General features: G+C 46.5%; 1 protein-coding gene across 2 annotated transcripts in view; it reads right to left on the reverse strand.

The window, feature by feature from the left end:
• PPM1H (protein phosphatase, Mg2+/Mn2+ dependent 1H) overlaps nt 1–16,266 on the reverse strand; it is a 272,860-nt gene that overhangs the window by 78,380 nt on the left and 178,214 nt on the right. For both annotated transcript variants that reach the window (XM_021091936.2, XM_084956249.1), the window contains one exon: nt 8,292–8,376. In XM_021091936.2, coding sequence (XP_020947595.1) covers nt 8,292–8,376 — 85 coding nt within the window. The remainder of the gene's footprint in view (nt 1–8,291; nt 8,377–16,266) is intronic.

Consider the following 16,266-nt stretch of genomic DNA (forward strand, 5'->3'; position numbering starts at 1 on the left):
CTACACTCCTCAGCCAGAGAGAAGTAGCATGCCCGCCAAACAAATTTGAAATTGTAAAATGCAGATCTTATGATAAAGAAGCTGCATGGAAACTGGAATACAAATAGAGATATTAAACAAAATTGCTTAGATTTGTCAACTCTACAATAGTTTACTATATAGAGTAAAAAGTGTTCATTTACATAAAACATATAAGGTTTCCATATTCATATGCCTAATGCTTGTTCTTCCCAAGTGAAAATCTGGGAGAAGGCATTCATTTGCAGTGATCAACGCATGTCAACAAAGATATGCCTGCATATCTTCGATCTCTGTGAATATGCAAAAGGAACTGAGAAATTTTATAAAGGGCCACACGAGTCCCCATGGCAGGATGGCCATGAAAAAGTTCCTCATGTACAGTTATATTAAACTAAGAAATTTTATTTTGTCTCTGATCGGTGGTAAGCATGACAAATATTAACTCATTAATCCTCATCCCAATCCTGTGAGCGTTCTGGAATTACCCTATTTCACAGATAAGGCAACTGAAGCACAGCAAACTTATTACAGACAGTTAAGTTTTTGCCCTAATAAACCTCAGTGAATCCCATCTACCTCTCTCAAAGCATATTCAACTTTCCTATATTTAAAGAATATATGACATTATCTTCCTTCCTTACACTAAGATGAATTTTTAAGGGACCCTATGGGCAGATGGCTCTGGTTTCTTTGCTCATCTTTTTTTTCAGAATCTTTTGGGGACAGAAGCTTTAGAAGAGTATACGCATGTGTAGCAACTGTGCAGAAAGATCTATTTTTTTTTTTTTTTTTGGTAGAAGAAAATGTAGGGATTCCTTCTCATGATGACTTTGTTCAGCTGTGTGGAATTCATTATCTTAGATCTGCACAGTAGATGGAGACTGCCTCGACACCCAGTCTCTGACCCCTCCCAATCTGGAATAAACAAAACATCCATTTATATTCATTTTCAAAATAAGGCTTGGAAGCAGTGAGGTTCAATTATAAGGGCTAATGTGTTCAGAGTCTTCCCTGAAGGCAGGCAGTGTTCCTAGGGCAGCTTCTGAAACCCTTGGCAGTGTCAGTTTCATGCTTTAAAATTCTCATGACTCCTTTGTGATACTTATGTGATCAATGGAACCTATAGTAAATATGAAAAATGTCAACCACTTTAGCCTACCGTTTTTTTAATTGGAGATTTTTAAACTCCTATGCAGTTTTGTGAAAGAGGCGTTAAATGGGGGAAAAGGTGGGACTGGAATGGATGTATCCATGACGCAGTCATCGGCAAAGCAGACTGGTGGTAAAGATGCCTCGCTGTGACTGAAGTCAAGCTCCTGGGCTTCACAACCCACTCTCAAGGTTAGAGGCCCCATCGTGGTGGCAGGTTAGCCATTTTTACTCACTGGCACACGTAACCCTCCCAGTTATAGCCCCCTGTCTTACAGACAGGTTCAGGCTTAAGGATTATATTTTTTTGGAGGGAACTCTTGAGCATGAAAAATTCCAGAGAGCCAATGGCCAATAGGCATATGAAAAAATGCTCAACATCACTCATTATTAGAGAAATGCAAATCAAAACTACATTGAGGTACCACCTCACACAGGTCAGAATGGTCATCATTAGTAAGTCAATGAATCACAAATGGTGGAGAGGGTGTGGAGAAAAGGGAACCCTCCTACACTGTTGGAATGTAAACTGGTACAACCCCTATGGAGAACAGTATGGAGGTACCTCAGAAAACTAAATATAGAACTACCATATGATCCAGCAATCCCACTCCTGGGCATATATCCAGACAAAGCTTTCAGTGAAAAGATACATGCACCCCTATGTTCACTGCAGCGTTATTCACAATAGCCAAGACATGGAAACAACATAAATGTACAATGATACATGAATGGATTAAGAAGATGTACATACACAATGGAATACTACTCAGCCATAAAGGAGAACAAAATAATGCCACTTGCAGCAACATAGATAGAAGGAGAGAGTCTCATACTAAGTGAAGTAAGTCAGAGGGAGAAAGACGAATACCATATGATGTCACTAATATCTGGAATCTAATATAAGGCCTTCTATCTACAGAAAAGAAACAAACTCATGGACATGGAGAACAGACTTGTGGTTCCCAAGAGGGAAGAAGAGTGAGTGGGAGGGACTGGGAATTTGGGGTTAGTAGATGCAAACTACTGCATTTGGAATCGCTAAGCAATGAGATTGTGCACAGGGAACTATACCTGATCACTTGTGATGGAATATGATGGAGGATAATGTGAAAAAAAAGAATGCATATGAATATACAGCTGGGTCACTTAGCTGTGCAGCAGAAATTGACAGAACATATTAAATCAACTAAAATAAAAAAAAAATTTAAAGAAAAAAAGAAAAAAGAAAAATCCCAGGGAGCCAGGAGGCACAACCCTGTCTACGTGACATCTTGCCAAGCTCAGCACTAAATGGCAGACAAAGTGAACCAGACTTGGCACAGAAGGCTGGGGGCAGTTCCAAGGACACGGCAAGAAATCACCTCAGATAATGGTGCACTTGCGTGTATCAAATGTGCATTTGAAACCCACTTTCATCTCTTCTGTACATTGCCCTTGATGATAAACAGCTGCAGACTTGGATTATCTACAAGGACAGATGTATATTATCTGAAGGTTTGATGATACTGGCCCATCTTAATCTAATCAAATCAGAGTTTATAAATATGTCTAGGGAGCTTGGAGGGGGAAGCCATTGTTCTCACACCTCAGGGCTATAGCAGTCTGTCCTTGAGGGAGATCCATTTCTGGCTGTCACCTGCCGCAAATGGGGGTGATTTCTTGGAGGCCTCAGCATCAGAGCAGTGAACTCCACTAAGAAATGCCCACAAACCAAACTACCCTATGAACCAGCAGTCCCACTCTTGGCCATATATCCGGACAAACCTTTCCATGAAAACAACACGTATATGCATTGCAGCACTATTTATTCACAATAGCCAAGACATGGAAACAACCTAAATGTCCATCCACAGATGACTGGATTAGGAAGATGTAGTATATATACACAATGGAATACTACCCAGACATAAAAAAGAACAAAATAATGCCCTTTGCAGCGACATGGATGGAACTAGAGACTCTCATACTAAGTGAACTAAGTCAGAGGGGAAAGACAACTATCATATGATTATCACTTATAACTGGAATCTAATATATGGCACAAATGAACCTTTCCACAGAAAAGAAACTCATGGACTTGGAGAACAGACTTCTGGTTGCCAAGGGGGAGTGGGATGGACTGGGAATCAGGGGTTAATAGATATAAACTATTGCATTCAGAAAGGATAAGCTTTCCTGCTATAAAGCACTGGGAACTGTATCTAGTCACTTGTGATGGAGCATGATGGAGGATAATGTGAGAAAGAGAATGTATATATGTGTGTGTGTATGTGTGTGTGTGTGAGAGAGACTGGGTCACTTTGCTGTAGAGTAGAAAATTGACAGAACACTGTAAACCAACTATAACAGAAAAAATAAAAATCATTACAAAAAAATCAAAATAAGCCAAAATATCAAGTCTAGGCTTAAAACATCTGCAGTGACCCTGAAATCTCAAATCACTAAATGATAAAAACCATGAGAGTGGGGAAAAAAGAAAGAAAGAAAAAGAAATACCCACAAACCAGACTGCTTTCCCTCCTATCCAGGCCTTGACTTCATCAAAACAGTCTGTTCAGCTTGGTGGACCCCCTTAAACTGTTTATTTCAATCACCCTGGAAACACTGTATATATATAAAAAAAGCCCAGGAAGACAAGAGCAAGGCATATTCATGACGGTAGGATCATCAGCTCTCCCTGGCTGCAGGGGCAGAAGTGCATGGCCCCCGACCCCTTCATTGCACACCTGCCCCATTCCATGGGAACACGTCAAACCCTCAAGCCTGCTTGATTAATCTTCTTGCCCAGGAATCTATGGAACAAAGTTGCCATCACCCAGAGTGCTGTATGAAGGGCCCTCTGAGGTCAGGGTGCAAGACCAAACAAAATTAATGTGCCTGCCACATCCATCACTTTGAAATCTGCTTCCAGTTCTATAATCCCCGAACGCCTGGGCTGTGCATACCAAGAACATTGCTGTTCAACATATTGTGGATCAAAACGACTCACGTACAAAGGGCTCTGAACCCTCCCCACCTCCAAGAAAATTATTAACAATTTCCACAAGTCGAACAGTCAAGGGACGGCAGTCATCTGCTCAAACCAAGTCTCCAGGGATGGAGAAGTCTTCCTGACTCTCTCACAAATGTTTCTCCAACATCATAAAAATAAAATTTGATTTGATCTAAGGATAAGGAATCCATTGTTAACTTTCTGGCAACGTACCAATGGGTTTAGATCATGCAAAGGATACTACACCTACCACTGCACAAAACTGTTTCCCAATTAGTTCAGTGGAACTGAAGTTCCCCCAAAATGCACTGGGAGGATTAGGCATACCTGAAATTACGACGCATACTGTATTTTATATTAGCATGACATTACTTTTCCATGTGATCTCAGAACATGTAATGAATGTGTTGAGGGACGTATTCCTATACATTTCACTTAGGAGAAAAGGAGATTCAGAGACACTGTGTGAGGGACCTGAAGTCACACAGCTCTTGCCTGGGCTGGGCTGAGAGAAGTCCACAACACACTTCTGTTTTCCTCTCATAATTGATATCATTTCCAAGATTTTAGCCTACAAACCTCCTAATTCTCTGAAATACTTTACATCAAGATTTTGCTGCAAGGTTATTTTATGCTATCAATCCCCTAATTCTCTTAAATGCCTCACCAAAAAGATTCACAACACACATCATGTGAATATTATAACTGGACTTGTTGACTTTAAAACACTCATTCCTAGACTCCGGTCAGAATAAGAAGTGGACAACCGGGATGTTTTAGGTTTTGGTCACTGACACTCCTGCTTTAGTTATAAAAGTAGAGAAACCTATATAGCTTAGGAGTTAGGGTTAAAAAGAATGCGGACGGTGTTCTCACCTTTTAGAAATTCAGATACGAGGCTCAGTTCTGTGGGCTGTGTCCATGATTGTGACACCAAAATACACATTAATTTGGGGAACATTAGGAGTGATTCTTAAATAAAAATAAGGGGAAAGATCGTTATGGTTTGTGGGCCAGTAGAATTTAAAGTGGTAAGACTTTGATTCATCCAACAATAACACAATGAGTGTTATGTTCCACCAAGGAATTCTGCATGTACTGTTTCAGTTCATCCTTACCCCTGCCTTCTGGGGTTTTCTGTACCCATTACTGACAGTGAAGTGGAAATTCACTGTGGCTATAGAAATCACAGATACAGTCCTGTGTGCGACAAAAGCTGAGCTCTGAAGCCACAGGAACCTTATTTCAAGCATCCCGACACAGACCACTGACCTGGAGTCTGAATCTGAAATACATCAGCATTCCCCTCCCTCCTTAAAAGTAAATGTTTTGAGGAGTTCCCATCGTGGCGCAGCAGTTCACGAATCTGACTAGGAACCACAAGGTTGCGGGTTCGGTCCCTGGCCTTGCTCAGTGGGTTAAGGATCCGGCGTTGCCGTGAGCTGTGGTGTAGGTTGCAGACTAGGCTCGGATCCTGCGTTGCTGTGGCTCTGGTGTAGGCTAGTAGCTGCAGCTCCGATTCGACCCCTAGCCTGGGAGCCTCCATGTGCCATGGGAGTGGCCCAAGAAAAGACAAAAAGACAAAAAAAAAAAAAAAAAAGTAAAAGTTTTGAGATCTTGGTACCCTTCTTGCCACATGAAAATGTGAAAGTACCTAAAAATAAAAAAAGTTAATCTGCTATTCCTCATTGCCTATAGGAGGGAAACAGGAGGTAGTTTTTCCTGAAGGGCACGAAGGTGATGAGGACAGGACGAGTGGAGGCCCGGAAGAAGAAGGTCTGATGCTGCTGTGACGGGTTTCAGAGGCAGGCAGGGGGTGGGCCTGTGGGGTAATGATCCAGACATCAGTACGAGCTTGGTTCTATCAGTCAATAAACCCTGATTCAGTATCAGCTGTGTGCTGGCTACTGACAACGTGATGTGCCTCAGGTGAGGGCCGGCCCTCCAGGACTCAGTCTGGAAGGCGAGACAGAGCTGGGAACAAGCAATGGAGCAGCACAACCTCGCCGTGGGCTTCTACTGCCGCTGTGTGCTCACTGGGGACTGCCCTCCTGTGAGGGCTAGGGGGCACTTCCTGGAGGAAATGACGTTTCTCTTGGGGTCTCAAAGGACGAGGAGGAGTTTTCCTGGCTGACGAGGGTGGGGGGCACCGGGACAGATGGAGGCATGGAGGTCGGAGAGGTCACAGTGTGTCCTGGAAATGGAAGATGGCTCCATGGCCGCAGCCTGGGATGCAGGGTGGTGCTGGTGGGGGCAACAGAGAGATGATGAGAGGTGGAGAGGTGGGTGGGAACCCTGGTTCCGGGCCTGCCTTCTGTACAGTGAGGGGAGCCAAAGCTTTCTAGGGAAGGGAGTGACAAGATCTGTGGGAAGATCACATGGGTGGCTTTGTGGTAGGTGGACAGGAGAGAGCCAGGCAGGTGGCAGGGAGGCTGGCTGTTGTGAACTCGACTTGGAAGGACCCTCTCAGCTCCAAGGTCCTGGGTGCCCCTCCGGTCTAGCTCTCTGTTTTGTAAGTGACAGGGCAGGTCTGGAAAGGTAAAAAAAAGACTTGCAGCAAAGCTACCTAGCTGCTGAGTAAGGGAGGGACCAGGATGAGGTCCTGCTGGCTGCTGCCGCTCCCTTCCCCCTTCCTAGACTGCCAAGAGCAGGGCCCTAACGCCTGGGCTCTCAGGATGGGCTTCAAGTTAATCCCTTGAAAACAGCAACAGATAAGTTCAGAAAGAACAGTCAATAGAATAGAGAAGAAATGTTTTTACCTTCGTTTTGGATTCCCTGTTGTCTTATGCACCAGGTAACTAACAAAAGCAACACGGCTTAGCCACTGAGTCAAGCCAACACAACACAGTCATAGGAACTGAGGGAAGTGCACCACTACTTTTTTTTTTTTTTTTTTTTTTTGTCTTTTTTTGTCTTTTTGTTGTTGTTGTTGTTGCTATTTCTTGGGCCGCTCCTGTGGCATATGGAGGTTCCCAGGCTAGGGGTTGAATCGGAGCTGTAGCCACCGGCCTACGCCAGAGCCACAGCAACGCGGGATCCGAGCCGCGTCTGCAACCTACACCACAGCTCACGGCAATGCCGGATCCTTAACCCACTGAGCAAGGGCAGGGATTGAACCCGCAACCTCATGGTTCCTAGTCGGATTCGTTAACCACTGCGCCACGACGGGAACTCCCACCACTACTTTCTAAGTCCACCCAAGTCACGAAATCCTCATGGTCCCCGTGTGCCAGAATTCCAAGACAGAAATAAAGTCCTTTGGGAGGGGGCTGGATCAATTCTTTCCCAGGAGCAGAGGGTCACTACCCTAGCCTTGTTGTCTACAAAGAAAGCCAGTGGCCAAGAATATAGTTCATCCGCAGAACTGCTAATCACATCCAGTCCCTAAAGATGCCCCCCCTTGCCCCCCCCATGCCCCAGAATAATCCGGGATGATGACCATCATTGTGCAGCTGAGACTCTAAATCTAACCCCCCTCCTCCTGGTATTTGAAGGAGGGACATCTATTCCATTTTCTAGAAAATGCTGATCTTCTGTGAAGCCAAAATTCTCAAGATCTGAAAAACCAAACAGGCCTCCTAGAGTCCTCTCATAATTTCAGCCCAAAGATGTAGATCCACACGGGGAATTTATTTTCAGGGTAGGCACAGATTTTCTGCCACCTGCATCTCTCCCAAAGGGCCCCTGTGACTTCATGTGGGAGCACGAAGTCGTGGTGTGTCATCCAGCTGCCATCCTCCTCAAATGGGATGCAGACTCGTCTGAACCCTGCGATGGAGTTCAAACGAGGAGCAGGCCTGGGAAGAAGGTACCTGCCTTGTTCAACACCACGTCTCACAGTGCACATACCAAACTGTGACAAGAAACAGACCACACCGTGACTTTCATTGGTCACAGATGGGAGAAAATCAGCCGCAATAATAAATTCGCGGAGGTGGTGTGTGTCGTCACACAGGGAGCCAGGATGTGAAATCCAGGAGGTGTAGGTGTTGGGGGAGTTAATACCATATGTCATTTTACTGTTGTGGGCTATTCGACTCCCGTGTCAATAGTGACGTGTTCCCCGGCACAGTCCCAGCGTCATCCCTGACGCCGTGATGTCCAGCCTGACCTCCGAGGCTCTTACCAGGTACTGAAGCCTCTGGCGCTCAGTCTCAGGGGTGAATTCCGAAGACATGGGGATGATCTCTCCGTTTCTGACGATGATGGCCCTGAAAGGGTGAAAAGGCATGTCAGCAGCCAGTCTGGATTCTGTGACGATGCCGCAGCTTAGCTCAGAACACACGTGCAGCTCTCAGGCGATACGTCCTCCTCCAACCCACACTGCAGAGTTCATCGGTACCAACTCCGGATCCCTCACCACATTGGTGCAGGCATCTTTAAAAGCATGATGTCTCATTCGCTGCAGTTTACTTTTCTACGTTAGTTTCATGCCCAGCACCAAGCATACTACTTGGCACATAATAGCTGCTCAGTGAATAAATGGATGGGCCAATGAACAATGCAGAGGCTCACTCCAGACAAGTGCTCCCCAACAGAACTTTCTGTGAGCATTAAAACTTGTGTTTTAGGAGTTCCCGTCGTGGCGCAGTGGTTAATGAATCCGACTAGGAACCATGAGGTTGCGGGTTCGGTCCCTGCCCTTGCTCAGTGGGTTAAGGATCCGGCGTTGCCGTGAGCTGTGGTGTAGGTCACAGACGCGGCTCGGATCCTGAGTTGCTGTGGCTCTGGCGTAGGCCGGTGGCTACAGCTCCGATTCAACCCCTAGCCTGGGAACCTCCATATGCTGCAGGAGCAGCCCAAAGAAAGAGCAAAAAGACAAAAAACAAAAAAAAACAAAAAAAAAACTTGTGTTTTAATCCGTGCAGTCTGATGAGACAGCCACTTACCCCCGTGGGTACCGAGCATTTAAATTCTGGTTCGCGCAAGCTGAGAAACTGAATTTTTAATTTCACTTCATTTTAATTAACTTAGCTTTAACTGAAGCAGTCACAGGCAGCTCCAGATCCTTGTAACTCCAAGTGTCTGTGGGCCAGCAGCATGGGCCTCACCTGGGAGCTTGTCAGCCAGGCAGACTCTGAGGTTCCAGCACAGACTTACTGTATGGGAATCTGCACTGTCATAAGATTCCCAGGCAGGTCAGAAGCACATTAACATCTGAAAACGCCTGACCTGGACTCTAGGATTGTATCCTAGGTCCAGGAAAAACCACTCTCATCTCATCTTAAAGCTAGGGAAATTCACACACTCCCAAAAATGTGCCCAAGCGCTACTGCCGACTTCAGGACTTTTCAGAGAATTGTCTCCTCAAAGCACACAAAGGAGAGGCTGCAGGATGCTAACTGTGAAGCACTCTTTCCTATGCCTGTTGCCGGTGGAGCCTTCTGTGCTCAGGCTTTGTTCCACAGTGGTTCCTGCAGCCACTTTTCAGCTATCGATCAGTTGCGGCAGAAGGCTGCCGTTTCTACGACAAAGGCAAGTGGCTGGGGAATCGCATTCCATTCGGACCTCTGGGCTCCTGGTATCAGAGACCTGGGGACCCAACACACTTATCTGGGAAGATCCACAAACATGGGAAATACCATCAGTAAGCTCAGCTCTGGGGGATGCCTCCTTGATCAGGGGAGGCTGCATTCTTTGCGCCAAGAATGGGAGCAAGAAATGGCATTCCCTCCCTCCCACTGCAGAGGCAGGCAGTCCCTGGCTTGGAAGTGGTCCCTATGAAGGGCTGTGGCTGCATGACCCCTCTCCCAGCCCCTCCTCCCAACTCCTGGCCACCTGTGCCCAGGTGTGCCGTCACAGAAACTGGGGAAGGGGCAGGCAAGGGAGGAGGTGACAACAAAAACCTTGGCGGCGTTGGAGAATTTATGGATCTATGAGGAAAAATAGTAGAAGCTGTAAGAGAATGGAAAAGTTTTGGGGGACTGATCCTGGGAAGAAGATGCTTCTTGCTGTAGCATTCATATCACTTCTTTCACTATGCTGCCGAAAATAGGACAAATCATAGATTCCTTCTTCTAGACCCAGAGCCACTTGTAAAATGCATCCACCTCCCCAACCCCAAGAAATGTGCTATCCACCATTCACAAATCAGTGTGAGTTAATTGAAATTGGCTTTGTCCTAATTATCAGCTGAGAATAACTTTAGTCAGAAAGGAGGGGTCTGGACAGAGGATGGAGACACTTGGAGAACTTGAACAGAGGGGTGAGGAAGGTCAAGGTCAGGGCCTCATCTTAAAACAGCAAGAAGGGCCCTGAGAACATGCAGGATGAGAGCCAAAGGCATAACAGCAAATTCCCAAGGCAACCTTTGGTTTCAAAATTTTGCTTAAAATTCATCTGAACTCTGTTCCTTCCCTCTTCCTACGTGACCCTCTGAATTCCAGCTTCTAGGCTGGGACTAGGAAGGCTGGATATTCGGGAGGGAAGTAAAAGACAGAAAGAGGAGGAAGGGGGGAAGGTGGGGGATGGGATGTCACTCAGCGTGGGCCTGGGAACGGGACCCAATAAACACCCAGCCAGGCTGCGGAAGATCCGCCCCCGGGACTAAGGGTCAGGAGGCTGGGGCCTAGTCTGTTGTTTTTTTTTTTGTGTGTGTGTGTGTGTGTGTTGTTCATGCTTATATTCCAAACGCATGGCATAGTGCCTGTCTCCTAGCAAGAGCTTGGTGATATTAACTGACAATAAGAACAGATGAGACAACTTAGGAGTAGCTTCGCCTTGAATCTGAGGAAGAAAGGAGAACCAGCAGGTGGCAGAGGGTCACTTACACAAAGACAGTGGGGTGCATGCCACAGAGCCATGAGCCCCACCCCCAGAAATTCTTCTGTTCCCTCACCTTCTCCTGACCAGGGAGGGCCCAGCCATCACCTCCAAAGGCCCTGGGCTTCCCTCCACAGCTGTTCCCTCTGTGTCCCCAACCCCTCCCTTGACTGGTTCTCTGCTCAGAGTTCAAACCTACATTCAAATCACTTTGTGTTTAAAAATGAAACAAAATTGAAACCAAAACCAGACAAAAAAGACTCTCCTAATCTGAAACCCACTGTAGGGTCTTTTCTCTCCTTTTCCTCCTAAACCAAGGTTAACACACACACACACACACACACACACACACACACACACACATCTACACTCAGGGCTTCTACTTCCTCATCCCCTCTTGATCCCCCATACACAGGTAAGTTCATCTCTTGCCCTCTCTCCACCTGATGGCTCTCACTCATCACCACAGTCCCCAAATGGCCCCTTTGCTGCTCTACCCCCTTCCCACATCCTGGGCATGACCTCCTTTCCGATTTGCTTGGCTGCACTGTTGCTCTCTCCCAGCCCTGGATCCTGGGACTCACCTCCTCCTGGTGTCCCTGCCACCTCCCAGGAGGGACCCCCTCGCAGGCTCCTCTCTGCCTCCTTGGGGGATGTGGGCTGCCATTCTGTCACTCCTCCCCTCTGCCTGGGCACCCCCTTTGCAACCCCTTATCCCTAAGATCTGGTTGAGAGGCCTCTCCCACATGCTTTGTGAGCCTGGTACTCCTTCGAATACAGAGCACTCCCCATTTTTTCATTCATGGCTTGACAGCCTGCCCTCCATGCAAGCCGGGAAGCTCCAAGGGCTAGAACCACGTCTGTCTTGCTCAGCACTGCAGCCCCATTACTGAATAAAGCTGGGCAGCTGCGGCAGGCCTGGCTATATCATTTCCAGGGGCCCGTGCCAAATAAATATGCAGGTCCTCTTTTTTAAAAATTCATGAGGACCTTAAGATGATGACAGCAGCGCATTAAACCAAACGTTGGTGGGGGGTCCTACGAAGGCGGGGGTCAGGGGAGCTGTGTGATTGCACAGGTCACCCCCTCCATGAAGCCAGCCGGGCCTGCCTGCCCTTAATATTTACTCAATGAATCAGCAGCTTCAACAGCTCCATATGCTGAGGATTCCGCACATCCCTTCCGGCCCACACATCTCTGCTGTGCTCCAGCCTGGAACGGCCAACACGAATTCAATGGGATGCTCACTGGCGCCTCGGACTCAGCATGTTTCAAACATAATGACCCTGCCCTCCTCACACTTCCAAATCTGTCCTTCCAGCATTCCTTTCCAGCCAGGGGTCCACTCCAGAGGCCATCTTTTTTTTTTTTTTTTTTTGGTCTTTTCTAGGGCCATTCCAGTGGCACATGGAGGTTCCCAGGCTAGGGGTCCAATTGGCCTACACAGAGCCACAGCAACGCGGGATCTGAGTCACGTCTGCAACCTACACCACAGCTCATGACAACACCAGATCCTTAACCTACTGAGCAAGCCCAGGGACCGAACCCGCAACCTCATGGTTCCTGGTCAGATTCGTTAACCACTGCGCCACGATGGGAACTCCTAGAGGCCATTTTATTAGTCTTCTCACCCCACACAGCCAAACAGGCAGCAAGTCCTGCAGAGCTTACCCCCTCCATGGTATGTGAACTTGTCCCTTTCCTTGGTTCCAACTGGTAGGGCCTGGGTTCGGGTCCCCCCCACCCACAGGCCTTGTCTGTCTGACCCAGGAGCTCTCCTCGGTGCCCTCCTCTGACCCTTGCTCCCCAGGGTCACCAGCAAAGCATGACTCTCATGTCACACCCCCCACCCCCCGCAGGCCCCTCGGTACCTTCCCAGCACTTCCTGTTTCCCCCATTTTCTGGGTTTTGCTCATATTTCTGGTTTCACCACCCCTCCCTTCTTCTGGCCTCCCTATTCCCTTCTGAGAGTCAGCCCAGGAGAATGCCCTCCTGGTCTGCCTTCAATGTCCCCTCTCTGGGACCCCATGGTGTCACACGTCTGGCTGTACGGCAGCCCTCACCAGCCTCGTTGTGATGGTGACCTCTTTGGCTGTCTCTTAACTACCCGAGGCTGTTTTCGGGCCAGAGCCTAAGCGGTGGTCTCCAGCATTCAGTGTCTGGCCTGTGACAGCCATGCAGTAACTCTTGGCTGAGGGCTAAGTGACTGAACAGATGAAGGATGAGCTGGACTGAGGGGGACAAACCATGTGTCCAGAAGCAAAGGCCCCAAATAAGACCTTCCTTAAGAACGTGATCTGAAACTGTCTGCCTATAGTCAGCTCTCAAAAACCCATGTGCTTTTCATGGGTTTCGCACAAAGACAATGGACAAAAAGGATGTTGTTCTGGCTGAATTATCACTGAAAAGTGACTCAAAAGATAAGAGAAACTAGGCAGGGCCCCTGTCCTTACTGGGCAGAGGAGGGAGGAAGCAGTTACCACTATGTTTACTGTTTTTATTTTTATATTTAAAAATTGAACTATGTCTAGATACTCATATTGCAACAGAACAAAGGGTGGGGGAAAAATGTATACATGTAAGGATAACTTGATCCCCTTGCTGCACAGTGGGAAAAAAAAATAAATTATAAAAAAAAAAAGAAAAAAATTTTGGGGGGTGGTTTTTAGGGCCACACCTGCAGCATATGGAGGTTCCCAGGCTAGGGGTCTAATTGGAGCTGCCGCTGCCGGCCTATGCCACAGCCACAGCTACGCCAGATCTGAGCCATGTCTTCGACCTACATACACCACAGCTCACAGCAATGTTGGCTCCTTAACCCACTGAATGAGGCCAGGGATCAAACCTGTAACCTCGCGGTTCCTAGTTGGATTCGTTTCTGCTGCACCACGACGGGAACTCCTGTTTTTCATTTTTTAATTTAATTCTTTTTATGGCTGCACCTGCAGCGTATGCAAGTTTTCAGGCTAGGGGTCAAACCAGAGCTGTATCTACTGCCCTAGCCACAGTCACAGCCATGTGTGATTCAAGCCACATCTGTGACCTATGCAGCAGCTTGCAGCAATAGCTGATCCTTAACCCACTGAGCAAAGCCAGGATTGAACCCACATCCTCACAGACACTATGTTGGGTTCTTAATCCACTGAGCCACAACAAGAACCCCCTGTTTTTTAATTTCAAATTCACACACAATGATGTGTCAGCATTCAATTCCAATATTCACTGCAGTGGTAACCCTGCCTAATTACTTTTTTTTTTGCTTTTTAGGGCCACACAGGTGGCATATGGAAGTTCCCATGCTAGGGGTTGAATCAGAGCTACAGCTGCCAGCCTACACCACGGCCACAGCAACACAGGATCTGAGCCACATCTACCTACACCAGAGCTCACAGCAATGCCAGATCCTTAACCTACTGAGTGAGGCCAGGGATCGAACCCGCATCCCCATGAATACTAGTTGGATTTGTTTCCACTGTGCCACAACAGGAACTCCCCCTAATTACTTTCATAAATAGAGCATACATCTAAATCCATCTATGCATGGGACATTCTTCACTTCTGTTTGGACTACCAAGTTCTTCCTTTATGAGACATGCATGGATGAAAGACGACAGCAGTGCTTGGCAGCCACTGTTTTCAGTCCCTACAACATAACACCTCTTCCTATGGGACTCCCGGCTTCCTTTGGATCTTTCTCTCTTGCATCCCTCTGGGCTTGGGATCAACTTGTCAGAGAGCTGGTCTCCAATCTGGAGAAGGGCAGCGAGATGAAACGGGTTTCAGAGCGAACAGAGTGCACGTGAAGGCTGACAACCAACCAATAAAATAGAGAAATGCCTTTATCGCGACAATCTCTCATCATAGGATCCTTACAGATTTTACATCTACTACCTCATCATCTTATGAAATGTTTTTCCCTAAACAGGAGGAAAAAAAAAAAAAAAAACTCTGGCTGCAATGTGTATTGGGAGAATAAGGCGCATGCCCTGACTTTTCTTCTGAGACCTCAGTCCAGATCGGTGCAGACAACTGTGGTCAGGAGGGCAGTTCATTTACCTAATCAGTGTCTGACCAGAGACTACGTGGGGAGGTCATCAGGGGTCGAGTGATTTCATCCATCAGTAACCACCTCCCACTGGGGGTTCCATATCATCGGTGGTTCCTAGGCAGATTCCTCAAAGTTAAGGCTAGCCTTTCATTCACAGAGACTTTCAATTTCTTATCCCGTATCACAGACAGTATTTGCAACACGGTGAATGATAAAGTTAATGTGTTTTTGTGAGTCAACTGCAGGGATGGGAGGAGGAGAAGAGAGAAAGCGAAGAAGGCAGTGATAGTTTTTAGCCCCCTCCCCCATGCTAGCCCCAGAAGAGGCTAAGGGCAATGGATTCCTCACGGATGTGAATTTTGAGCTCAGAGAACAGGTTCTAGAAAATTCTGCTACTTATATCCTCCAGTGTCACAGGTTGGTGCCCAAAAGACCACTTTTTGTTCCCTAAGCTGGCCAAAGTATAAACTGGTCAAGAGAAAAATAAAGGGCCAAATGGGATGCTCATTTTGGAAATGTGTCCATTTTACACTTTTCTCTTAAGAAGATCACACTAACTCCTGTTAAATCCCATCTCAGATATTCTCCAAAAGGCCTATAACAAACAAGCAAAAGAAAAAAAATAATAAGATGTGATTAGGCAACAGAAGGGAAGGGAAAATGCAAATGTTCAGAAGCACCACCTCACTTGGCCAGGAAAAGGCATAAAAGTAACATAATTTTTGCTCATCGGATTGGCAAACATTTATTGAAAAAAATCAACAATGTATAACAATTCTCATAAGGTGAAGGGCGAAAAATCATTCTCATAATTAAAGGGAACATGAGTTGTTATATTTATTAAACCTCTTAAAATGATAACTACATAAAAAAATGGTTTAGCTGTCCTACTGTGGGTAATATATCCTGAAGAAATAAAAGTTTCAGTGCAAGGTAACAATTCACATTTGACATTATTTGCTGTGGCAAAGTCTGAAAACAGTCTGAACGTCTATCAAAAGGGGACTTGTTGAATGGGCTGGTTTGTCATTTATATGATATTATACAGTCACTTAAAAAAAAAAAAAGTTAAATCTGTTTCATTACCTAGAGGTATCCACAATGTATTATTACGAAAAGCATGTGTTGTGGCTCAGGGGTAATGAACCCAATTAGTATCCATGAGGACACGGGTTCAATCTCTCACCTCGATCAGTGGGTTAAGGCTCTGATGTTGCCATGAGCTGTGGTGTAGGTTGCAGACGCAGCTCACATCTGGCGTTGCTGTGGCTGTAGCGTAGGCTGGCAGCTG

This window comes from Sus scrofa, chromosome 5 (assembly GCF_054392235.1).
Source record: "Sus scrofa isolate SSC_HxYL_T2T_F1_AM1 chromosome 5, Sscrofa_HxYL_maternal_Yorkshire_Landrace_v2.0, whole genome shotgun sequence".
NCBI classification, from domain to species: Eukaryota; Metazoa; Chordata; class Mammalia; order Artiodactyla; family Suidae; genus Sus; species Sus scrofa.